The 26,377-nt window shown below is 35.5% G+C and overlaps 1 protein-coding gene and 1 non-coding gene across 2 annotated transcripts in view; one reads left to right on the top strand and one right to left on the bottom strand.

The window, feature by feature from the left end:
• COL5A2 (collagen type V alpha 2 chain) overlaps positions 1–26,377 on the bottom strand; it is a gene marked incomplete at its 5' end in the record, with an annotated part of 173,209 nt that overhangs the window by 27,898 nt on the left and 118,934 nt on the right. Inside the window, 14 exons of the mRNA XM_049772928.1 lie at positions 1,180–1,233; positions 2,160–2,213; positions 3,308–3,361; positions 3,456–3,509; positions 3,619–3,717; positions 7,145–7,198; positions 8,546–8,644; positions 16,155–16,208; positions 17,390–17,497; positions 18,097–18,150; positions 19,324–19,422; positions 19,536–19,580; positions 20,408–20,506; positions 23,034–23,087. Coding sequence (XP_049628885.1) covers positions 1,180–1,233; positions 2,160–2,213; positions 3,308–3,361; positions 3,456–3,509; positions 3,619–3,717; positions 7,145–7,198; positions 8,546–8,644; positions 16,155–16,208; positions 17,390–17,497; positions 18,097–18,150; positions 19,324–19,422; positions 19,536–19,580; positions 20,408–20,506; positions 23,034–23,087 — 981 coding nt within the window. The remainder of the gene's footprint in view (positions 1–1,179; positions 1,234–2,159; positions 2,214–3,307; positions 3,362–3,455; positions 3,510–3,618; positions 3,718–7,144; positions 7,199–8,545; positions 8,645–16,154; positions 16,209–17,389; positions 17,498–18,096; positions 18,151–19,323; positions 19,423–19,535; positions 19,581–20,407; positions 20,507–23,033; positions 23,088–26,377) is intronic.
• On the top strand, positions 20,765–20,890 carry LOC126010193 (small nucleolar RNA SNORA51). Its single transcript, XR_007496320.1, has one exon. It is a non-coding gene; the product is annotated as a small nucleolar RNA SNORA51 (small nucleolar RNA).

The following is a 26,377-nucleotide window of genomic DNA, read 5'->3' as shown; positions in this document are numbered from 1 at the left end:
CATAAATTAATTTTAGTGTACTAAATTGGGTAAGATATCTTTCCCCAAAATTATTTTATAGCCAAGTATTTGATTTTTAGCAATGAGAAAACGCCAAATATTCTCTTAAAAAGACAACGCGTTAAATATTTTAGAGATAAGAAACTATATGTTAAAAATCTCTTTCTTTCTCTAAGGAACAGTAAATGTTAAAATACAAAAGAGTACAATAAAACAAGATTAATTAATCAGAAGAGTCACTTTAATAAATTTAATAAAAATAAATACTTTTGATGAAAATTATTTAAAAAATAATTAGTAAATCATTTCAATTCAGCTTTGCAAATACTTCTTGAGCATATAACAGCACAATAAACCCAACAAGGAATTAAGAGTTATACCATTGCTCTTAACTAAAAGAAATTTATTCTTTCAAAGCTTCTGCCTTTGACTAAGTATATAATAATATCAAGAAGCCTTTTAGTCTTGTTCCTTGAAATTTATTTTCTTCATTGTGCCAAGAATTTCTAATTGAATGCTAATAATATCACTCTCTACTTGCTTCCCATTTCTCCAAAAATAAGGCTCAGGTTGAGGGGAGGGGGCTGCAGCCATGTCTGAAATTGTTCAAGGTTACCCCTCACCTTGTGCTTATAATTCACTCCTAGTGAAGCTGGGCTACTGTATGCAAGCAAGTGGCAACAGTGTTCGAGGGAAGTATCCTAACCCTTATTCTATCTTTCCAGTTCCTAAATGTTTAAAAGAATGCATGAAATCACAAGGAACAAAGTAAACTAAGCAAACTTAGACAAGTTTGATGAAATAGAATATTTGCTCATAGCTGCATAAAAAACCTACTAAAATATTTTAGTTATAGTAAATAGAGTAAAAGATTGAGAATAAAATCTTGGGGCGTAACCACCAAGAGTCAATCATACCAGATGTTTGACTTAGAGAAAACAACCTAACATCTTTATTTCTCACTCACTTTTGTCATTTATAAAAGGAATAATAATAGTATGAAGTACAAAGGGTTGTTGTTGGGCTTAAATTGTATACATGTTCATAGATGAATATATCTACATATGCTTATTTAAGATAAACTTATATCTAAATATAAATTACATAGTCTCATATATAATTATTGAAACTATTAATTAATTATTATAAATACTGATACTCTTAGTATATTTCACTTACTTGATCACCTGGTTTTCCTCCTTCCCCAGGAGGCCCTGGAGGGCCAGGAAGCCCCTTAAAACAAAAGTAAGATGATAAAGTTGTGAACCTATAAAAGGTTAATTGTCCACCAGCATTAACAGTTGTCTCTATGTAATTCATGGAGTCTCCATGTCTTTTAAACATAAGGGATTTATAAATACAAATTAAACTAAAAAGACTATAAAAACTAACATATTCTGACATTACAAAGAACTACTCAGTTTATGGACTTAAATTTTAATTTAAAAACTCTTTAGGAAAAAAAGAGAAGGATAGAACAGATTTTTTAGTAGATATAACAGATTTTTATAATGTAGATTCTTCATACTTTTAGTTGTTATGACTATTAAAGAAATATTTTGGTCTCTTAGAACATTATAGCAAACCAATCTGAAAAGGCATTTTTGACCTGATTATGATTATTTATGTTGCTAAATAATCTACCATGTTAAACTCCTTAGATATTACAAATATAAAAACAACTTAGGTTTGTGGCAGTAAAACTGAAGCACCCAGTATTAAACCCAAGAGCTGTTTCTCTTGGTGCCCAGTAGGCCATGCAGTGTGGCAGTGTGAGCCAGCAGTAAAATATTTCTCTAAATCTTTAAATCATTTCAAAAATTTTAAAGAGAAATCTATTCCTTCTCTTTTTAATACAACAACAACAAAAGCATCTTAATTTTACCCACATATATCTAGCTTATAACAAATAATTACTTTTCAAAATTGAAATATTTCACATCATGACCATATTTATAGGTGTTCAGGTCTTACTCCTGGCTCCACATTAAGGAATCACTCCCAGTAGGATTTGGGGATCATCTGGGATGCACAAAATCAAACTTGGGTCAGCCAGGTGCAAGCAAGCAGCCTGCCCCTGCCTACTGTACTATCTAATACTTTTTTTAAAGTTTATTTTAGCTCATAAAAGAAGAAATGGATATAAAATTATTTCATACCTGAAAACCAGTAGGTCCTGGTGGTCCTTGTTCTCCTCTTTCCCCAGCAAGACCCTAAGTCATGAAAGAAAAAAAATTCATTGCTAGAACCAGAACTTTATGCCTACTTCTGGATTATGTGAATCAAGAGAATAGTGTTCATTATATTTATTTTAACTATATGTTTTACTTTAACCATATAGCAAACTATTATTAAAAGTTATCTAAGGATATTGTTTAAAGTCCCTTTTCTAAAGCCAGTGAAGAAACTGATGGTATAAATTTACATTGTGATCCAGCCCTAAAATTCTAGAGCAAACTATAAAATGATAGAAATATTAATAAATTAAGTGTGAAAATACTGTTGAATTTTATCAAACTAATCTAAAAGGGTTATATTCCCAGAACAACGTATTAAGGTATAAAATAAATTAATTAGAGCTCCAAACTGGATCAAAGAAAACAAACAAAATTTAGGGAATATTTATACTGACATATCAGAAAATAAATAACATGCTGAAAACATTGCTGATATATATTGATTTTTAAATGCTATTATAAGTAAATATTTTAGTCAAAATGGAAGCTTAAATAAATTTACCAATACAATTAGAAGCAAGTATAATTTCTATTTCATATATTGTACATTAAACACACATAAAACACTTTACAAACACATTTTCCTTTTTGTTGTTGTTGTTGTTGTTGTTGTTGTTGTTTTGGGCCATACCCGGTGACGCTCAGGAGTTACTCCTGGCTATTTGCTCAGAAATCGCTCCCGCTTTGGGGACCATATGGGACACCAGGGGATCCAACCACGGTCCGTCCTAGGCTAGCACTAGCAAAGCAAGACATCTGCACCACTCTGCACCACCGCTCCAGCCCCACATTTCCTTATTTGACAAACTTTTCAAAAATTACACACCAGATGATAAAATAGCTTTTGTCATTATCTTGTAATATAAGAATTGGAAAATAAAAAAAAAACTAGCATTCTATTTTTAAAAGACAATAGCTCAATTATAAAAAGAAAAGATATAACTGGAATTTTTTAAATCCAGTATTTTCTTATTTGCTTTTCCTCAAATAGATTCATAGTAAAAAACTTGTGCAAAAGCCATTGAAAATATAATCTGATATATATATATTCTCCTTAAATTATCACATACCGGGGGTCCCACAGGACCAGAGGGACCAACTTCACCATCTTTTCCAGGAGCTCCCTAGAATCACACAAGAGATAATTTTTGCTTTAAGGCGATGAAAATTTGAATAACTTCATATATTTTTTTCTTCGAATAGGAAATATATAGTTACCCTTTGCCCAGGAACACCAGCATTTCCTGCTTCTCCAGGTTTTCCAAGGTCACCCTAAAAAGTAAATAAAAACTTCTTAAACATTCAAATTCCGATAATACATGCCCTCCATGTGAGTATTATTATGAAATGGCAAAAAATACATAGTATGCACTGTACTCACACTGCTACCTTTGGGGCCTGGAAGACCCATACTACCAGGTTGCCCTCTGATTCCGATGGAGCCTGGAGGACCCGGTCGTCCATCCTCTCCTGGAGCACCCTATAAAATAAAAATAAAAAAACGATGCAATATTTCTGAAAGTTCTCTCAAAATCTTGCATTAACAAATTATTGCTTTTTAGCTTCCAATATAAATTCATAATTTTCTAATTGTCTTATTTTAGATCTGAATAAACCAAAACATGGAGCAATTAAAAAAATGCCTTGAAGTGGGCCCGGAGAGATAGCACAGCAGTGTTTGCCTTGCAAGCAGCCGATCCAGGACCAAAGGTGGTTGGTTCGAATCCCGGTGTCCCATATGGTCCCCCGTGCCTGCCAGGAGCTACTTCTGAGCAGACAGCCAGGAGTAACCCCTGAGCATTGCCGGGTGTGGCCCAAAAACCAAAAAAAAAAAAAAAAAAAATGCCTTGAAGCTAATAGTACACTGATTCCCAAAGCTGATAAACTAACAAGAACAAAAAAAGTTACAGACCAGTCTCACTGATGAACATTGAAGCAAAACTCCTCAACAAAATCTTAAAAATGAATCCAAAAGCACATCAAAAATTATACATCATAATCAAATGTGACTCATCCAAGATATGCAAGGATATTTTAATATATGAAAATCAATTAACATTGATTATATTAATGATTAACATTAAACATCATATGAGTAAAATGAAACATAAAAATCTTCTGATCATATCAATCAATGCAGATTTGTCAAAATTCAACACCATTCATAATTAAAGCCCTCAGCAAAATAAGGGTAAAAAGAAGCTTCATCAAGATAATAACAGCTATGTATAAAATATACATAGCTAATATTATTCTAAATGTTAGAAAACTGGAAGTATTCCACAAAGCAAGGATGTCCATTGTCTCCACTAGAACTCAACATTGTATTATAAGTGCTAACAACAATCAGGAAGAGAAGGATCTAAATTATAAAAAAGGAGGTAAAACTATTTCTATTTGCAGATGACATGATGATATGTGTTACACTGAAAATCCTAAAAAGTCCATCAAAATAGCTCTTAGAAAAACAATAAACAATAATGCAAAATGGATGACTACAAAGTTAATAGAGAAAAATCTGTTCCATTCTTTTATACAAATAATGAGTCAGAGGATTTGGAGATCAGAATCTGCCTCATTTAAAATAGTATCAAAAAGCATCAAGTATCTAGAAGTCAACTTAACAAAACTGTTAGCAAAAAAAAATGAAGATGACTTAAGGAAATGAAAAAATATTACATTGTTATGGATCAAAAAAATCAATGTTATCAAAATGACCATTTGACCTAAACTATCCCTATACAAATTCAGACAACATTCTTTAAGGACTTAAAACAATCAATAATAAAGTTTGTGTGTAATCATAAAAAACCTGGTTACCCAAAACCATACTGAAAAAGAAGAAACTGGGAAGCATCTCATTATCTATCTTGAAGCTGTACTACAAGCCATAGTGATCAAAAGAACATGTATTGGAACAAAGATTTCTGGACCACTAGATTAGCATAGAATATCCAATGACATAGTTTTAAAGTATATATGGTCAACTAATTTTTGACAAGGAACTGAGAACATGAAATAGAATAAAGTTGGTTTCTGCAACAAATGGCGTTGGGACAATTGGATGTAAGAAATTAAATCTGGGCCCATACTTCACAATTTACACATTATCAGAAAACTCAAAATGAATGAAAAAAATCTTAACATTAGACCTGAATCCATAAAGCATACTGAGGAAAATATAGACAGACTAAGTCTTTAATGTCAAAGAAGCCTTCAACGATTTGATGCCATTGGAAAAGGCTACAGAATTATATCTGAACAAATGGGACTACATCGAACTAAAAAGTTTTAGTATTGCAAAAGAAACATGGCATAAACCTAAAAGATAGCTAACTCTGAGTGGGAGAAAACATATTTGCACTTCAGTACATCGTTAGGGGTTGATATCTAGTATATACAAAGTATTCAGAAAGATTAACTTCCAAAATACTTAAAAACCAGAGCTGGAGTGATAGCACAGTAGTAGGCCATTTGCCTTGCAGGCAGCTGACCCAGGACGGATGCGGTTCGATCCTGGCATCTCATAGGGTCCCCTGAGCCAGAACCAATTTCTGAGTGCAGAGCAAGGAGTAACCCCTGAGTGCCTCTGGGTGTGACCCCCCAAAAAAGACACCCTAAAAACCACATAAAATAATCGGAAGAGGAAATAAACAGACACTTCTCTGAAGAAGTCCAACAGATGGCCAACAGACTTATGAAAAAATACTCAATATTGCTTATCATTTGGGAAATTCAAGATGACAATGAGATATAATCTTACAGTGAGGATTGCACATATCAAACAAACTGGAAACACTCTGTTGGCAGGGATGTGGTGAAAAAAGGAACTCTCATCCATAGGTGATGAGATCCCTATGGAAAACAGTTTTGAGGGTTCTCAGTAAGCTCAGAATTGAGATGCCTTATGGCTCAGAATTCCACTGTGTGCATATATTCCCAGAAATGAAAAATATTCATTCAAAAGGATACCAGCACACTATTATTCATTGCAGAACTTAGTACAATAGCTAAGAGTGGAATGGAATCAACCTAAATGTCCAACAACAGTGGATATATGATGAAGATGATTTACATATATACAATGTAATACTACATAGTTGTAAAAAATGATTCAATGATTTAACTCATTGCAACATGAAAGTAAATAGAAGATAATATGTTAAATTAAGTTATCCAGAAGAAGAATAAATACAATTTGATATCACTTATATGTGGTATTTAAAATAACTGCATGAGGGAATACAATGGTTTAAATGGGACATATCTAGAACACTCTTGGCTCCAGCATATAGTGAGAAGGAAAGAAATTGAGTGGAGGAGAAAGACAAATGTAAAATAATGAGGAACAGGGGCCAAAGGCAATCAAGGGCACTGGTGGTATTAAGAAAGGACAGAATCAACACGAAATACATCCAAACTTTAAAAACTAAACTAAAAAACATGCCTGTTATGCTGGAAATTTGGGGTATGAGTGGTAGTGGCATGGTATAGACTCTGGGAATATTAATAAAGAGATGTTGACATTGATGGTATGGTTGGTGAGGAAATATTGCATGTCTAAAATTCAACGGTAAGTAAATTTGTAAATTATAATGCTTTAAATAAAAATTATAATATGTAAATATGAGCAGTATCCACAGGATCAAAAACATAAATTTTTGTTTTTGTTTTTGTTTTTGGGTCACACCTGGCAGCACTCAGGGATTTCTCCTGGCTCAGAAATCGCTCCTGGCAGGCGCGGGAGACCATATGGGATGCTGGGATTCAAACCATCGTCCTTCTGCATGCATGGCAAAATGCCCTACTCCAGGCTATCTCTCCAGCCCCAAATGTTTTAAAAAAATTATCTTATCTTAGTTACATATCTACTGAGTAAAATTCAAAATTTTATTTAGATAACTTACCAAAGGTCCAAGTTTTCCTTCTGGACCTTGAATACCAGGATTTCCTGTCAGACCCTGAAAATCAAAAGCAACTGTCAGTCTGTTCCTGATTTGAAATCAAACTAAATATTTTTAAAAGTTTAAAAAAAATAGCATTACATTAAATAAATTTATTGCTACTTTACAATATATTTTGGATGATCTTTAGCTTCTATAGACAAACTCACAGGATCATTATGGGCCTCACCCACCCTGGCTTAAGAAATAGGGCAAACTTCACAGCAAAATATCAGGGAGTTATTTATTAAGGGAAATTTCAGAGCATAGTCACACAACAACAGCCTCTACCACTTCTATAACAGAGGCCACATATTAGGCAATATGTCTAATAATCTATTGGCTATATTGGCTAAGAAATATTTCATCACCAATAGTAATAACTGAAGCTTGTACATTCAGAAATATATATTCATATACATATGTATGGATCCATACATATATATGGATCCATATATATGTATATATGTGTATGTATGTATATATATATGAATCTTAGCAATCAAATTGAATACCCATATGTAAGCCATTCTGAATTCATGAAAGTCAAAGCTCAGCTTCCCACCAGGTTTTCAGAATTTAGTCATGGTTCTCCAAACCTAAATACAACCTATTGTCAGGGTCATTTTTCTTATAGGCAATGATGGTTAGTCAACAGCTAAAATTCCACCTTTATCAAATGTCTAAAGAATATCTTAGCAAAGAACTCAATGCCAGTTTGTCATATGAAAGAATGATAATAATGATCTCTTACATATGTATTTAACAGGATCCAAAATAAAGAACTTATATGGGGACTAAGATATCTTTTCAGTCAACAACCTTTTGTAGAAATTCTTTCTCCTTAAGAAAAAATGTTACAATCAGAATAAAATAATTCTATAATTCACTTAAAATTCACTTAGAAGTGACATTTTATTAGTATAAAATTTCATTGGAAAAAATTTTATTGGGACATCTCTGCCAATTCAAAAAGTTATTTATTCCAAAAAATTAATCTCAAAACTGTAAAAATAACATTTTGGTGTTATTTAATAAAATATTAATATGGTTCTTTGAAAAAGGGATCATTCAAGATAAGTGATTTTAGTATCTGATTAAAGTATTTAGAAAACAATGAATACAATTAAAATCATAAATATCTAGACGGTCCAAGTAAAGCTAAATTTTAAAAATATGTTCTCTCAGTAAATTTTTTTCTGGAATGATTAGTGAATAAGTCATTGTGTTTCTTTCTTTCGGTGGATTGTGGGTGGGAGCAAGAAGGTGCCAGAAATCAAACCCAAGCCAGGGCTTCATACATGTAAGAAGCGGCTCTACTATGGAACATGTTTCTCATCCAGCTACAAACACTTGAGTTCTTACCCGAGCACCTGGAAGTCCAGGTTCACCTGGTCGTCCTGGATCACCCTGACCTCCTTTAGGCCCTGAAGAACCTACAGGACCCCTCTCTCCTTGAGCCCCCTGTTTCAAAACAAAGTAAAAAATGTCAGAAAGAAAAAAAATCCTGCATAGAAACAAAAGCAAACATATATTTTTTTGTTTTATAAATCAAGGTGTTAATAATATAGATATCTACTTTGACAAAGTGGTAACAGAGATTTGTTGTTGTTGTTCTTGTTACTTTGCCATATAATAATCACCATATTATAATCAGTATTTTTTGTAAAAAGTGGATTTTCTTTTTTTTTTTTATTTAAACACCTTGATTACATACATGATTGTGTTTGGGTTTCAGTCATAAAAGGAACACCACCCATCACCAGTGCAACATTCCCATCACCCAAGTCCCAAATCTCCCTCCTCCCCACCCAACCCCCGCCTGTACCCTAAACAGGCTCTACATTTCCCTCATACATTCTCAATATTAGGACAGTTCAAAATGTAGTTATTTCTCTAACTAAACTCATCATTCTTTGTGGTGAGCTTCCTGAGGTGAGCTGGAACTTCCAGCTCTTTTCTCTTTTGTGTCTGAAATTTATTATTGCAAGAATGTCTTTCATTTTTCTTAAAACCCTAGATGAGTGAGACCATTCTGCGTTTTTCTCTCTCTCTGACTTATTTCACTCAGCATAATAGATTCCATGTACATCCATGTATAGGAAAATTTCATGACTTCATCCCTCCTGACAGCTGCATAATATTCCATTGTGTATATGTACCACAGTTTCTTTAGCCATTCGTCTGTTGAAGGGCATCTTGGTTGTTTCCAGAGTCTTGCTATGGTAAATAGTGCTGCAATGAATATAGGTGTAAGGAAGGGATTTTTGTATTGTATTTTTGTGTTCTTAGGGTATATTCCTAGGAGTGGTATAGCTGGATCGTATGGGAGCTCGATTTCCAGTTTTTGGAGGAATCTCCATATTGCTTTCCATAAAGGTTGAACTAGACGGCATTCCCACCAGCAGTGGATAAGGGTTCCTTTCTCTCCACATCCCCGCCAGCATTGTTTGTTCTCATTCTTTGTGATGTGTGCCATTCTCTGTAGTGTGAGGTGGTATCTCATTGTTGTTTTGATTTGCATCTCTCTGATGATTAGTGATGTGGAGCATTTCTTCATGTGTCTTTTGGCCATTTGTATTTCTTCTTTGTCAAAGTGTCTGTTCATTTCTTCTCCCCATTTTTTGATGGGATTAGATGTTTTTTTCTTGTAAATCTCTGTCAGTGCCTTGTATATTTTGGAGATTAGCCCTTTGTCTGATGGGTATTGGGTCAATAGATTCTCCCACTCAGTGGGTGGCTCTTGAATCCTGGGCACTATTTCCTTTGAGGTGCAGAAGCTTCTCAACTTAATATATTCCCATCTGTTAATCTCTGTTTTCACTTGCTTGGAGAGTGCAGTTTCCTCCTTGAAGATGCCTGAAGTCTCAATGTCCTGGAGAGTTTTGCCTATGTGTTGTTCTATATATCTTATGGTTTGGGGTCGGATATCGAGGTCTTTAATCCATTTGAATTTTACCTTCGTACATGATGTTAGCTGGGGGTCTAAGTTCAATTTTTTGCAAGTGGCTAGCCAGTTGTGCCAACACCACTTGTTGAAGAGGCTTTCCTTGCTCCATTTAGGATTTCCTGCTCCTTTATCAAAAATTAGGTGATTGTATGTCTGGGGAACATTTTCTGAGTATTCAAGCCTATTCCACTGATCTGAGGGTCTGTCCTTATTCCAATACCATGCTGTTTTGATAACTATTGCTTTGTAGTAAAGTTTAAAGTTGGGGAAAGTAATTCCTCCCATATTCTTTTTCCCAATGATTGCTTTAGCTATTCTAGGGTGTTTATTATTCCAAACAAATTTCAAAAGTGCCTGATCTACCTCTTTGAAGAATGTCATAGGTATCTTTAGAGGGATAGCGTTGAATCTGTATAACGCCTTGGGGAGTATTGCCATTTTGATGATGTTAATCCTTCCAATCCATGAGCAGGGTATGTGTTTCCATTTCCACGTGTCCTCTCTTATTTCTTGGAGCAGAGTTTTATAGTTTTCTTTGTATAGGTCTTTCACATTTTTAGTCAAGTTGATTCCAAGATATTTGAGTTTGTGTGGCACTATTGTGAATGGGGTTGTTTTCTTAATGTCTATTTCTTCCTTATTACTATTGGTGTATAGAAAGGCCATTGATTTTTGTGTGTTAATTTTGTAGCCTGCCACCTTGCTATATGAGTCTATTGTTTCTAGAAGCTTTTTGGTAGAGTCTTTAGGGTTTTCTAAGTAGAGCATCATGTCATCTGCAAACAGTGAGAGCTTGACTTCTTCCTTTCCTATCTGGATTCCCTTGATATCTTTTTCTTGCCTAATCGCTATAGCAAGTACTTCCAGTGCTATGTTGAATAGGAGTGGTGAGAGAGGACAGCCTTGTCTTGTGCCAGAATTTAGAGGGAAGGCTTTTAGTTTTTCTCCATTGAGGATAATATTTGCCACTGGCTTGTGGTAGATGGCCTTAACTATATTGAGAAAGGTTCCTTCCATTCCCATCTTGCTGAGAGTTTTGATCAAGAATGGGTGTTGGACCTTGTCAAATGCTTTCTCTGCATCTATTGATATAGTCATGTGGTTTTTATTTTTCTTGTTGTTGATGTTGTGTATTATGTTGATAGATTTACGGATGTTAAACCATCCTTGCATTCCTGGGATGAAACCTACTTGATCGTAGTGGATGATCTTCTTAATGAGGTATTGAATCCTATTTGCCAGGATTTTGTTGAGGATCTTTGCATCTGCATTCATCAGCGATATTGGTCTGTAATTTTCTTTTTTCGTAGCATCTCTGTCTGGTTTAGGTATCAAGGTGATGTTGGCTTCATAAAAGCTATTTGGGAGTGTTTCCACTTGTTCAATTTCATGAAAGAGTCTTGCCAGGATTGGTAGTAGTTCCTCTTGGAAAGTTTGATAGAATTCATTAGTGAATCCATCTGGGCCTGGGCTTTTGTTTTTGGGCAGACTTTTGATTACCATTTTTATTTCATCAATGGTGATGGGGGTGTTTAGATATGCTACATCCTCTTCTTTCAACCGTGGAAGATTATAAGAGTCCAAGAATTTATCCATTTCTTCCAGGTTCTCATTTTTAGTGGCATAGAGTTTTTCAAAGTAGTTTCTGATTACCCTTTGAATCTCTGTCATATCAGTAGTGATCTCTCCTTTTTCATTCCTAATACGAGTTATCAAGTTTCTCTCTCTCTCTTTCTTTGTTAGGTTTGCCAGTGGTCTATCAATCTTGTTTATTTTTTCGAAGAACCAACTTCTGCTTTCGTTGATCTTTCAGATTGTTTTTTGGGTTTCCACTTCGTTGATTTCTGCTCTCAGCTTTGTTATTTCCTTCTGTCTTCCTATTTTTGGGTCCTTTTGTTGAGTACTTTCTAGTTCTATTAGCTGTGTCATTAAGCTACTCAGGTAAGCTCCTTCTTCCTTCCTGATGTGTGCTTGCAAAGCTATAAATTTTCCTCTCAGTACTGCTTTTGCTGTGTCCCATAAGTTCTGATAGTTTGTGTCTTTATTGTCATTTGTTTCCAGGAACCTTTTGATTTCCTTCTTGATTTCATCTCGGACCCACTGGTTATTGAGTATGAGGCTGTTTAACTTCCAGGTGTTAAAGTTTTTCTTCTGAGTCCCTTTGGAATTCACAAATAATTTCAGAGCCTTGTGGTCAGCGAAGGTAGTCTGCAAAATTTCTATCCTCTTGATCTTATGGAGGTATGTTTTATGTGCCAGCATGTAGTCTATCCTGGAGAATGTCCCATGTACATTGGAGAAGAATGTGTATCCAGGTTTCTGGGGATGGAGTGTCCTATATATATCCACTAGGCCTCTTTCTTCCATTTCTCTCCTCAGGTCTAGAATATTCTTCTTGGGTTTCAGTCTGGTTGACCTATCCAGTGTTGACAAAGCAGTGTTGAGGTCCCCCACAATTATTGTGTTGTTATTGATATTGTTTTTCAGATTTGTCAACAGTTGTTTTAAATATTTTGCTGGCCCCTCATTTGGTGCATATATGTTTAGGAGAGTTATTTCTTCCTGCTCTACATACCCCTTGATTAATATAAAATATCCATCTTTGTCCCTTACAACCTTCCTGAGTATAAAGTTTGCATTATCTGATATTAGTATGGCCACTCCAGCTTTTTTATGGGTGTTGTTTGCTTGGATAAATTTTCTCCAGCCTTTTATTTTGAGTCTATGTTTGTTCTGACTATTCAGGTGCGTTTCTTGTAGGCAGCAGAAGGTTGGATTGAGTTTTTTGATCCATTTAGCCACTCTGTGTCTCTTAACTGGTGCATTTAGTCCATTGACGTTGAGAGAAAGAATTGTCCTGGGATTTAATGCCATCTTTATATCGAAATTTGGTGTGTCTTTTGGTCAGTCTTGTCTTAGATTAGGTCTTTCAGTTTTTCTCTTAAGACTGGTTTTGAGTCTGTAAAGTTTCTGAGCTGTTTTTTGTCTGTGAAACCATGTATTCTTCCGTCAAACCAGAAAGTGAGTTTTGCTGGGTACAGTATTCTAGGTGAAGCATTCATTTCATTCAGTCTTGTCACAATATCCCACCACTGCTTTCTGGCATTTAGTGTTTCTGGTGACAGGTCTGCTGTAAATCTCAAGGATGCTTGCTTGAATGTAATTTCCCCTTTTGATCTTGCTGTTTTCAGAATTCTGTCTCTATCTGTGGGATTTGTCATTGTGACTAGGATGTGTCTTGGGGTGGTTTTTCTTGGGTCTCTTTTGGTTGGTACTCTTCGAGCATGCAGGATTTGATCACATATATTCTTTAGCTCTGGGAGTTTCTCTTTAATGATGTTCTTGACCGTTAATTCTTCCTGGAAATTTTCTTCCTGGGTCTCTGGGACTCCAATGATTCTTAAGTTGTTTCTGTTGATCTTATCATAGACCTCTATTTTCATCTGTTCCCATTCTTTGACTAATTTTTCCATTGTCTGTTCATTTGTTTTAAGTTTTTTTTCCAATCTCTCCTGTTGTATGGAATTGTTATGTATCTCATCTTCCACAGCACCAAGTCTATTCTCAGCTTCTGATACCCTGTCCCAGAGCTTATCCATTTTGTCATTCACTTCGTTTACTGATTTTTTCAGGCCTGTTATTTGACATGTTATTTCAGTTTGGAGTTTTGTGATTTCTGTCTTCATATTTTCTTGATTTTTATTAGTGTTCTGTTCTATTCTATTCATGGTTTCTTTGAGTTCTTTGAGTATATTCCATATTGCTACTCTAAAGTCCTTATCTGAGAGATTGATTAGTTGGTTGGTCGTTAACTGGTCATCAGAATTGTCATCTTCATTCTCTATGTCTGATGCTGGCCTGCGTTGTTTCCCCATTGTCACACTTGTATTGTGCGTTTTTCTACGTGTTGTGGTGGTATTCATTGGTTATATGATGCAGGCAACACACTTCTCTGGCTCCGCCCTTTCTGGATGGGCCGACTTGCCTCCAAGGTAGGGGAGTCCTCCGTGGATGAAGCCTCACACAGGATCAAATCTTAGGCCCAAGCACGCAGCAGAGAAGACAGTCTGGAGAGAAATTCTTGCTTCTGTGATCCAGTACAGTTCTTAGTGTGGTTTTTTTCTTCTTGTGATGGTGTTCTTTTTTTAGAAAGAGCGCACAGCTGCGTAGCGAAGTGGAGCTAAGTGCCTTCTGGAGCCTCTTTTCAGCCCACTCTCAGGAGGTTTACGCAACAGGATAGCAGAGAGACACACACAGGCAGCACTCACAGTTTTTCACAGTCGGGCCCCACTGGTCAGGCGTAGTTTTCACTCGCTCGCTGGGCAGCTTCAGAATGCTGTATTTTTGGGGTTCACTTCCCAGGACTCTGAGGAGAGTCACTGGCTCGCTGGGTAGCTTCCGAATGTAGTTTCTTTGGGGTTCGCTTCCCAGGGCTCTGAGGAGAGCTTCCAGAGTTCAGGAAAGACAGAGAAGGGTAGGACAGGGCTCCCTTCCGGTGCTCAGTTTCCTCAGAAGAAGCACAGCCGGGTGGAGACTCTGCAGGTAGAGCAATCAGCACTCTGCCTGGAGACCCCCACATCCAGCCATTTCTTACTCACTGGCTCGCTGGGTAGCTCCCGAATGTAGTTTCTTTGGGGTTCGCTTCCCAGGGCTCTGAGGAGAGCTTCCAGAGTTCAGGAAAGACAGAGAAGAGTAGGACAGGGCTCCCTTCAGGTGCTCAGTTTCTGGTTCGCTGGGTAGCTTCCAAATGTAGTTTCTTTGGGGTTCGCTTCCCAGGGCTCTGAGGAGAGCTTCCAGAGTTCAGGAAAGACAGAGAAGGGTAGGACAGGGCTCCCTTCTGGTGCTCAGTTCCTCAGAAGAAGCACAGCCCGGTGGAGACTCTGCAGGTAGAGCAATCAGCACTCTGCCTGGAAACCCCCACCTGCAGCATTTCTCACTCACTCACTGGCTCGCTGGGTAGCTCCCGAATGAAGTTTCTTTTGAGTTAGCTTCCCAGGGCTCTGAGGAGAGCTTCCAGAGTTCAGGAAAGACAGAGAAGAGTAGGACAGGGCTCCCTTCCGGTGCTCAGTTTCCTCAGAAGAAGCACAGCCCAGTGTAGAGTCTGCAGGTAGAGCAATCAGCACTCTGCCTGGAAACCCCCACATGCAGCCATTTCTCACTCACTCACTGGCTCGCTGGGTAGCTTCCGAATGTAGTTTCTTTGGGGTTAGCTTCCCAGGGCTCTGAGGAGAGCTTCCAGGGTTCAGGAAAGACAGAGAAGGGTAGGACAGGGCTCCCTTCCGGTGCTCAGTTCCTCAGAAGAAGCACAGCCCGGTGGAGATTCTGCAGGTAGAGCAGTCAGCACTCTGCCTGGAAACCCCCACCTGCAGCCATTTCTCACTCACTCACTGGCTCGCTGGGTAGCTTCCGAATGTAGTTTCTTTGGGGTTAGCTTCCCAGGGCTCTGAGGAGAGCTTCCAGAGTTCAGGAAAGACCGTGGATTTTCTTTATTAAAAATTCAAGTTGTGTTTATAACCTCACTACAGTAATTTTGAAAGATCTTAAATTATAAAGAGAGAAGGGGAAGGAGTGAATAGAAGGGAGAGAAGGGCATGGAAGAGAAAGGAAGAGAAGGGCAGGACAGGGCAGATAGGGAAGGGTAGAGTAGGGAAGGGCATCGAAGGGAAGGGCAAGTCAGTGCAGATAGGGAAGGGCAAGGCAGGGCAGATGGGAAGGGAAGGGAAGGGAAGGGGAGGGAAGGGAAGGGGAGGGGAGGGGAGGGGAGGGAAGGGAAGGGGAGGGGAGGGGAGGGGAGGGATGGGGAGAGGAGGGGAGGGGAGGGCAGGGGAGGGGAGGGATGGGGAATAGGAGGGAAGGGGAGGGAAGGGAGGGAAGAGGAGGGGAGGAAGGAGAAGGGAGGAGAGGGAATGCAAGGGGAGGAGAGGAGAGGGAAGGGAATCATCAGAGTTGATCGCCACCATACTGAACAATGGTATCTTTTGAGTCACTACTTACAAACTGTTAACCGTAATAGGATAACCTCACCTTTGGTCCAGGTAAACCATCAGAGCCTGGAAAACCACGATTTCCAGGGGAACCCTAAAATAATCAAAATAAGAGTCATAAATCATTAAATTTTCAAGAATTTATAATGAATAAGTACTTTCTATTTTGAGTAACATATCTAGGAATTATGATCATAGAAAACAATACAATTGATTTGTACATGAAAATATACTAGTTGTACTTGAAGTACTAGTTGTACTTGAAGACTATGTACTAAGTTAAATTATTTTTAAAATCAAGAGCTATTATAAAATATTATAATTCATTGTAAAAAAGTAGAACTACTATTAATTAGAGAGGCAAAAAATGTGGTATCATTGACACTGCAGGAGTGGGGAACTGTTTTTCTACCAAGGGATTATTTGGATAATTTGGATATTTCCATCATTTGCAGGCCATACAATATAGGTAGATAGGCCATGAGTATCCAAGAAGAGCATGCTTATTAGTTCCATCATGTACCAGGGTCAGACCACATGAGTTCTCAGCACTTTTATGGTAAGCAGGTCAAACAATATCCACTGCTAATCAACAGCAATCAAAATATCAATAATGAGATGCATTAGCACTATACATATCTGTGATGTTGCTACGTTTGTCTCTTTCATACTGATTTTATTGCTTTTCCACTTTATCCACAGCAATTTTTCTGATGTTCCTGGCCTTATGGCTTCATATTTGCTATTTACTCTGCTAAAAATATTCTTCCTACCCAAGTTATCTTGTTGGTTCATCCTCATGTTCAGGACTCAGCTAAAATTTCAAACTTTTCGGATAATTCTACTTCCTAGCCACCTAATCAAAATTCATACTATTGTAATATACTTGGTTATTTTTAACATTATTAACAATTGAATGTCCACTTATGAAACTACAGAACTATACATTTTGTGTTGTGAGATAATTTCTTAACTCCCTGCTAAAATAAATGGTGATTACAAGACCCCACAAAAGAACTGGTACAACAATATTTTTTGCTCACAGAGGTATCTGAAACACCAATGTATTAAGTTTGCATATAATCAATGTTTAATCAATATTAGGTGAATTAACAACTGTGGAGTAATTAGAAAATTATCTTCCTTAATTAATAACTATACTAAACATTGGGATGTATTTGCAAGAATTTCTCTTAATGATTCTCATTTTCTTAACTATTCTGAAAATCATAACTCCTATGATCTTAAGCACTTATTTCATTATACAAATTTTACCCGTTCTCCCAATGGACCTGGAGGACCAACTGTTCCTGGGTCACCTCGAGGACCTCTTTTGCCTTCTTCACCAGGTGGGCCTATTGGCCCCTGAGTTCCATGTGGCCCCTATTGAGAATAGAAAATTAGTTTCCAGAAAGACAAGTGCATTAACCCTTATACAAGTGCTTTAATCCTTGTAATTTCTCTCCAATCTTAAATTCATAAATATATATTTTTTTGGTTTTTGGGTCACACCTGGCAGTGCTCAGGGGTTACTCCTGGCTCTATGCTCAGAAATCACTCCTGGCAGGCTCAGGGACCATATGGGATGCCGGGATTAGAACCACTGCATGCAAGGCAAATGCTTTACCACCATGCTATCTCTCCGGCCCCAAGTTCATCAATTTTAATCTCTGTTAAACTACTTCCATGAGAAGATAATCAAACTTTCCCTATAAATATTTTAAACAGTTACATACTTTAAAGTTTCAAGATAATTATCATGTTCTCTTATATTAAAAAAGTTAAGAGACCTGAGAAATAGTGCAGCAGGTAAAGTAGTCATTCACAAACAACATAGTTTCAATCCCTGAAAATCTATATAATCTCCCCAAATTTGGTCAGTAATGACCCATAAGTGCAGAGCTAGGAGTACACCCTGAGCACTGCTGAGTGTGGCTCCAAACCAATATAAACAAAGAAACAATCAGAAATCAAAGTCTTACTGGTTCCCCTTTTGGGCCAGCTTCTCCTTTGAAACCTGGAACTCCTGGGTCACCCTAGAATTAAAATATCAATAGTTGTAAGAACCAGGACATATATTCAGTCTGACCTGATAATAATAGTGAATTTTTTCTACAACTGAATAATGTTGAATATAATTTGTATGATGCATAACTTTATAGTTTATATTTTATTTTCCAATCTTTTATAAATGTGTACATTTTATGGAATAAGTATTATTCTTCATGAATTTTACTTTTGTAATTTTTTGTATTGAATATTATAATATTTATTATTCAGGTATTACAATTTGATTTTGAAAATAAAATAAAAAAACTCATATAAATGAATCTCTAAGGTTAATTTTAGGAAATATGTTAATTCATTTAAAATCAAAATTATTTGATATTTATGTTCTACTTATTGATTATCTAAATTTTCAAATGACAATAAAACCAAATGTAAAACACCAATACAGTTTTAAAAACTATAATAATACTGTATTTTAAAACAATACAGTTTTAAAAACTGTCACATAATTTTAAAGGGTCATATCAACATCAACATAACAAATTACTTTGAACAGAATCCAATATATATTTTCCAACTAGAACTTGGAAAGAAATATTCAATTTTAAAATATCAAGCTGAAAATATTGTAAAAACAATTTTTCTTTATTTTTGCCTCTTATAGACTTATATTTTTAGTAAATTATTTTTACAAAACATGAAACTGAAAATTAACAGTATGTTGGAACCACTCTTCAAGATTACCTCTCAAGAAATTACTGTTAAACACATGTTAAGTCAAACATTATAAATGTCTATTAAAAACCCACATTTTCTTCAAATTGGCTGGAAGATAATTCCAAAATAGTTACAATTTTACTCAAAAGCTCTATGACATGAACTATAAAGTTCATGTTTTAATTGTTTAATCATGTTTATTGTTTTAAGTTTAAAATTCCAATATTTCATCTACTCAAAATTCTGGGACCTTATTATTTTCAACTTAAAATTCTTCTATTTGATTTATTATATAGTAATGTTTGACTTTTAATTTTAATGTTCAAATTGTACATTTGATTTTACTTTACAAAAAATCCCTATTTTCACTTGTTTAATTCAGGTAACTCCCATGATCTGTACATGCTATAATAGTACATGCTATTTCTGATGACATTTTTGCTTGATTTATACTAATGGAGGAATCATTTTAAGCATATTACCGGTTGACCTCTAATTCCTGGAGGTCCAGTACTACCCTGAGGTCCTTGAGATCCTGGAGGTCCCGACAAGCCTGGAGGACCTGAAGTCCCTGGAGATCCCTGCAGGACAGAGAGTGACATTATAAGCCTCTAGCGATCATCATAGCAGTCTATGGTTAATGTTCCAAGGGTCAATTACATTTGCACTTCACATGACAGATATAGTAACTCACTGTGGGGCCTTTAGCACCAGGTGTTCCATCAGTTCCCACTGTACCCTAAAATATACATAAAAAGTATATGACATATTAATCTATACATAGTGTTATAGATATGACCAGATGTTTACCCATCTTCCAAAATGAAACCAAAACCCAACTTTCATTAAAATCAATCAGAATTGTTCAGTTCATAAAACAGACTAAATTTTGTTGTTTTTTGTTTTGTTTTGTTTTGGGGCCAACCCTGTGACGCTCAGGGGTTACTCCTGGCTATGCACTCAGAAATGATCTCAATAAAAATTATTTTAAAAAAAGTTTCATATAAACATATGTAGACTACATTCTGAGAGAGAAATAATAAGTAAATTATATAAAGTAAAACCTGCTAATAACAAAATGACATTTTTTTGAGGAAAAAGAAAAAGAAAAAGAAAGAGCACTCCTGGCTTGGGCCTCCATATTCTAACCACCTTCTGTCCTGGATTGGCTATGTTCGAGGCAAACTCCCTACTGCTGTGATATCACTCTGGCCCCAAAACAGACTAAATTTTTTGTTTACTTGTTTGTTTTTTGGGCCATATCCAGTGATGCTTAGGGGTTAGTCCTGGCTCTACGCTCAGAAATGACGCCTGGTTTGAGGGACCATCTGAGACGCCGGGGATCGAATCTCAGTCAGTCCTGGGTCAGCTGTGTGCAAGACAGCTGCGTGCCCTACAGCTGTGCCATTGCTCAGGCCCAAAAAAGACAGAATTAAAAAAAAATTAAATATATGCACTTATTTGGAAGTTATGAGAGCATGTTAAAGTAAGTTGCCTCTGCTCTTATATTAAAAAACAATTCCAACTTTCTGCACCGATTCTTAAATAAAAATGTTCAGAACTTACAGGAAGACCTGAAGAGCCAACTGGACCTGGTGGTCCAGTTTCCCCCCTTTGACCTTGGGGACCTTCGGGGCCTCGTGCCCCAGTAGGTCCTGCTTCTCCCTAAAAGATATAAAGAGGAATTTTAGTTTAAGATAAATCCATATGTGGCATGATTCAGAGTTGATTGATTATTTAAAAGTTTGTATTTTAGACCTAAACATTTAAGTAAGAGAACAACACCAACATTTGCTGTTCTTGGTTTATATGTGAAAACACAAAACCATTCCTCTTCAAAGATATCTGCTATGTATTTTCATCACTACATTTAGTCAAGATATGAAAACAATGCAAATGTCTAATGACAAATGAATAGATCAAGAAGTTGTGGTATAGGCTGTGTTCTTTACACTGACTGTATAGAAAGAGGAGGTACAGTAAATGCACCCCATATACACCTCAACCCAGGCCCTTTGCCTGGTCTGTATTGTGAATTTGGGGCCAAAAAAATAAAATAAAATAAAGAAGTTGTGGTAGATAAATGTGCTAATATTATGTAGTTCTAAAAAAGAACACAGCCATGCAATTTTCATCAACATGGATAGAACCAGAGGATACTGTGTTGAATTAAGTCAGTCAAAATAAAAGACTGATGAAGAATGATCTTTCTATTAAGTTTGACTGAATGATACACAAACAATTAGCAGCAAAGGTTCGAAGGCAACATGATCATAGAACTATTCCATACAATTGAGTTTGGGGGTGGGGGGATGAGGAATGTTGAGAGGGAGGCGCTTTGGGGTTCTTAGAGAGAGAGAAGTGAGTACACTGGTCATGGGTGTAATGTTGTAATTATGTGCATGAGAAATCATTATTATCAGTATTATAAACCACAAAATCATAATCAATAAAAATAAAAAATAAGAACACAAAGCTTTGGGGCTGGAGAGATAGCATGGAGGTAAGGCGTTTGCCTCTCATGCAAAAGGTCATCGGTTCGAATCCCGGCGTCCCATATGGTCCCCCGTGCTTGCCAGGAGTGACTTCTGAGTATGGAGCCAGGAGTAACTCCTGAGCATTGCCGGGTGAGACCCAAAAAAACAAAAAAACAAAACAAAACAAAAAAAAAAACAAGAACACAAAGCTTTATGAGTATGGTAACAACTTAAGATGGGATTTCTCTACACACACATTTGTTCAGGCATATTATGTCCACAACACTGAGTAAAATGACAAAGATAAACTGATAGTTACTCTTAATTCAACCAGTAAGTAACAACAGGACTAAGTTTTCAGGTCATTTATGAAGGAGAAAACCAAAGGTCTTCCCACACCTTACTTCACAAGTGCTCATCACATGGGAAGATGGGTTAGTGAATGAATTAATGGTATCATTTCAAAAGAGCCTTATTGCTGCGGTTGTGTAATGATAACATTAGAGTGAGTCTGAAGAAAAACTTGTCTAAATGACTCACATGTTAGAATATTTGAAATGTCAGATACACACACACACACACACACACACACACACACACACACACACACATACAACTTTTAGTTTGTCTGCTTGTTTGGTGTTTGTCTTGAAGTCCAGATCCAAATTTAAATAATACTACCACATAAAAACAACTGTACAAGATTTATATAGATTTATATAGATTCTTATATTTGTCCTCTACAAAACTCCATGAGCAAAGATTTCTAGATTGAGGTAAATTACCATGATCAAAGAAATTTTTAATAGCAGAATCTTCTGAGCAAATACCTTCACGTTCAAGAAAAAAATTTCCCATGAGAAGGAAGGTGTGGGGAGAACCAAATGCATTGGTGTTCAAAATGTTTAAATAATTTGAAACTGATGTTCTAAATATATTCATTAAAATTTATTTAATATTATCTTAATTACTTCCTACTGTAATCCTGAAATTATTAGCCAAAGTATTGGGAGAAAAAAATTGTGACTTATTACAGAAGAAAATAATCCCAGAAGAATACTTTAATTCATTCCCACAATGTTAGCCAAGTAGCCTTCTCGTCCTTCCTTCAATGGTTATATAAATTTGGGTGGAAGCAAGCATAAGGGCCAAGAATGAAGGCCAGCACTGTGTGAGAAAACAGTCATTTGACAACCTCTGATTTATTTTAACCATCTATTGTTTAGCACATTCTGCTATTTATTAGTGACAGGCACTGAATCAAAAAATGAAGTTCCAATTGAGATAATAGCTTTATTTCTTGCAGCTGTTACAGTTATCTGCTTAGAGTTTTAGTGTAACAGGTTCTTTGATAATACAATTATATGATATAAGTAATTATCTTAACTATATTATATTATAATCTAATATATTTGTTTTCTTGTTTTTATCTCTAAAATAAAATTCAGTGAAAATAAAAAACTTAAAAAGTTATTTAATAGTTATTTAATTAAGTTATGTAATGAAGTTAAAAACTTCTAAAAACACAATTTTTCTTTGATTTTCATTGCACTTTTATATAAAATCTATTTGTATTTCAATAGATCACTAGACTATGTAGAAAATGAAGTCAAGGTCTAGAATCATATAAGTAAAAACAATATTTCACATAAAAATAACATTATCTATACATTTATTTATATAGTCAAATAGAGTAAAGTATATTAACATCTTACCTTCATTCCAGGATTTCCTGGAAAGCCAGGGGAGCCAGGTATTCCAAGAGGCCCCTATTAAAAGAAACCAGAACAATAATTAGACCTGTATTTAATCAATATGCAACTAAGTCATCCCTTAATCCTTGAACTTTTTTGTATTTTGACATAAAATGTAACCTAAATCCACTTTTTACCTAGAAGTCACAGTACAAGACTACTATAAAAATCTTTCAGCATAAAGACCAAAGATTGCCCTTTTGTATAAAACATGAAGAGATATTCTAGTTGTAGAAAATCAGACTATCAAACAAAAAATGTAATTTTTGAAACAATTATTTCTTTAGTTTTGTAATTTTTTGTTTTAATCAAGCTATAAGTAACAATTTGAGTAATTTAAACCAACTTTGTTAGCCTAATAAGAATTCAAATTTTAATCCTTAAAACACACCCACTTAAAATTTGAGGTTAACTTAAGCTAATATGCATGTACATGGAAATGTAAAAAACACTATGCCTCTAATGTTTAAGGAGTTACGTAAGCTTGATGGCTTTAGATTGCCTTGTGTGCTGTTAAGAAATATTATAATGTGCTACAATCTGGGGACTTGAGGGAAAAAGTAATTGCACATGGATTCTGTTTTATTTATCTTAACTTTTTTTGGTGAAAATTCAAAGTTAAGATATCAGCAAGGGGACTTCTTCTGATAATTATGTTATGGGTGATTGTCCTTCCACTGTAACTTTACCTTATCCTCTTTCTTTGCATCTTTTGTTCTCATAATTCATAATAAAAAATTATAAAAAAAAAAAAAAAAAAAAAAAAAAAAAAGAAGTGAATAAAGGTCTAAGATGGGAATTGAAAAAAAAAAAAAAAAAAAAAAAAAGAATTCAAATTTCACAACAACCAACATAAACAGCCTTCATCTTGAATTCAAGAACACGAATGGATAAAAACAAACACAAACAATGGAAAATCACTAAGCTATGAGAAAGAACAAAATCTTAACATTTGTGGTCCAAAACTAATATAGTGGATAGAGTGCTTGCCTTGCATGCTGCCTACTAATTGGTATCTCAGTCACCCTATAGATTCTTACCAAATTCCACTAGAAGTGTTCCCTGAGTTCAGAGCCAAAAGAGTAAATTCTAAGCAATGCCAGATGTGGCCAAAATAAATAAATAAATAAATAAATAAATAAATAAATAAATAAATGTAAAACTTGACAACAAGATAAAGAAGATACAATATGTATCTTACTAGAATGATGCTGTGTGAAGTGGATCAGGAAAATGAAATTAATATATAATTTCACTACCTTTTAGGATATTAAAAAATAAACCTAGCTAACAAACAAAACAAAAATATATCCTCTTAGAGTTGACAACAGAATAGTGGTGATCAGGGATGTTGAAGTGAGTAGAGCAGATAGAGGGATTAGATTGTCAATAGACGGTGAGCCAATAGACGGTGAGCCCACATTTAGCAAAGCATGTGTGATGTGACATATATGGTTTTTGAGGTGAGAACTCTACACCGGAATCTAGACAGAATTGTGAACTAATGCTCTCCAAAGCTTGAAAATGGATATGTGTCACTCTCTCACATTTTTTTTTTCATTTGGAAAGGCATGCACATAATGAAAAATGTTGATTTAAAGACTAAATTTTAAGGAAATAAGAATTCTACTCTGTATTTGGACTTCAGGAAGAAGAGTAATTTTCATTTTATAATCAGTGCAAACAATCTTCCCTGAAAGAACAAGGTCAAGTCCTGTAAAGGAGGCCTGTATCCTAGTGGGAGGTGTTCTTTATTGTTGAGCTGCTACAAAGCACCTTATTCCTTTGGGGGTACAATCACTTGTTTAGTGACAATGCATGTATATTTTTCTATCATGGGGTTAGTCATCTTTGTACTGTATATTTTCAAAAATTGTTTGCTGAAAGGTTTTGGTCACTGGGTCACTCACGTTGCATCTAAAATTATCCCCATCATTAACCATTAATTACATTGGTCATACACACTAAATATCTGATATGTAATGCCAACTCATATCCCTTACATGTCATAAATATTGTATGTTTTATTTTCTTATGGTTAGTACAATTTACAATAAAAAAGAAATTTTATTCTATATTAACCTGTTTGTTCTTTGAGTCAAATTATCCCATAAATTTGGTTTTAAATGAAGCCCTCTCAAAATGTACTTACTTCTTTTTCTTTATAGTTTGATTTTCTTTTATGAGTAAGAAAAGAATATAAAAATTCTATGGGTATTTATTGAATTACTATCAAAATATTCTAGTTCTGGTATTTGGGATAACTGATACATATACATACATATATAATTCTACACATAATATACAATCATTTATAAATATGACTCTACAATAGCTTCTTTCATAAGTTTTTTTATATGGAGTGTCCAAGATGTTACAAAGGTTAAGGCCTATTTTGTGGTCAACCCAGTTCTAATGCGCAGCGCCATATTAGCCCCAAGCATTACAAGGAACAGATAGCCTTGGAGTTCCCTGAGAACTTATACTGTGGTCCAGGTAATCCCTAGAACCATCTGAAGAGCCTATATAATACTGTGTCTTCTGGTTTTAGCACTGAGACACTGGCATGTTTAGCTGAAAATCACCAGGATTGGCCAGGCCCCTGCATACTGCTTGAGGAGTTCCCATCCACCAAAGAAAGAATTTTCTTTACTTGATGCTGTATTATCATGATTTATCTTCTCTGACTTCTCTTTCAACAAAATCACACTGCTCCATAATGTTTTAGTTAATCTCCCACTAACGACTTTGTGCTCAATTACTAAAATTATCAAATAAAAAAATGACCAGACTGGAACACCAAACAGAATAGATACCCAACCTATAACAAGCTGTAAGGCAGAGACCATTTGCAGTAGGATTCTGGGGGGTAAAGAAGGGAGATGTAGGAGACATGCTGGGAACAAGAGTGGAGGGAGGATAACATTGGTGGTGGGAATGCCCTTCATTCATTGTCACTATGTATCGTAAATAATTCTGTGTAAATGAACTTCAGTCACAATAAAAAACAACAACAACAAAAAAACATGGTTATAGAAAATATTCATAAATATGCTAATTTACTTGGTAAACCCTGCTTTTAAATTTAGCATAATAATTATCAACCTTGATGAGCCAGTGAATAACTGAAGAACTTTTAAAACACTGATTTCAAGAAGCTGGAGCAATAGTACAATAGGAGTAATTAAAGGTGAAAAAGAACTATTTTCTTTTTGTTTTGTTTTGCTTGTTTGTTATTTTGTTGTTGTTTGTGGGTCACATCTGGCAGCGCTCAGGGGTTATTCCTGGCTCTATGGTTAGACATC

The sequence above is a fragment of the Suncus etruscus genome, chromosome 5 (assembly GCF_024139225.1).
Source record: "Suncus etruscus isolate mSunEtr1 chromosome 5, mSunEtr1.pri.cur, whole genome shotgun sequence".
NCBI classification, from domain to species: domain Eukaryota; kingdom Metazoa; phylum Chordata; class Mammalia; order Eulipotyphla; family Soricidae; genus Suncus; species Suncus etruscus.
This window is presented reverse-complemented; position numbering and strand designations above follow the sequence as displayed.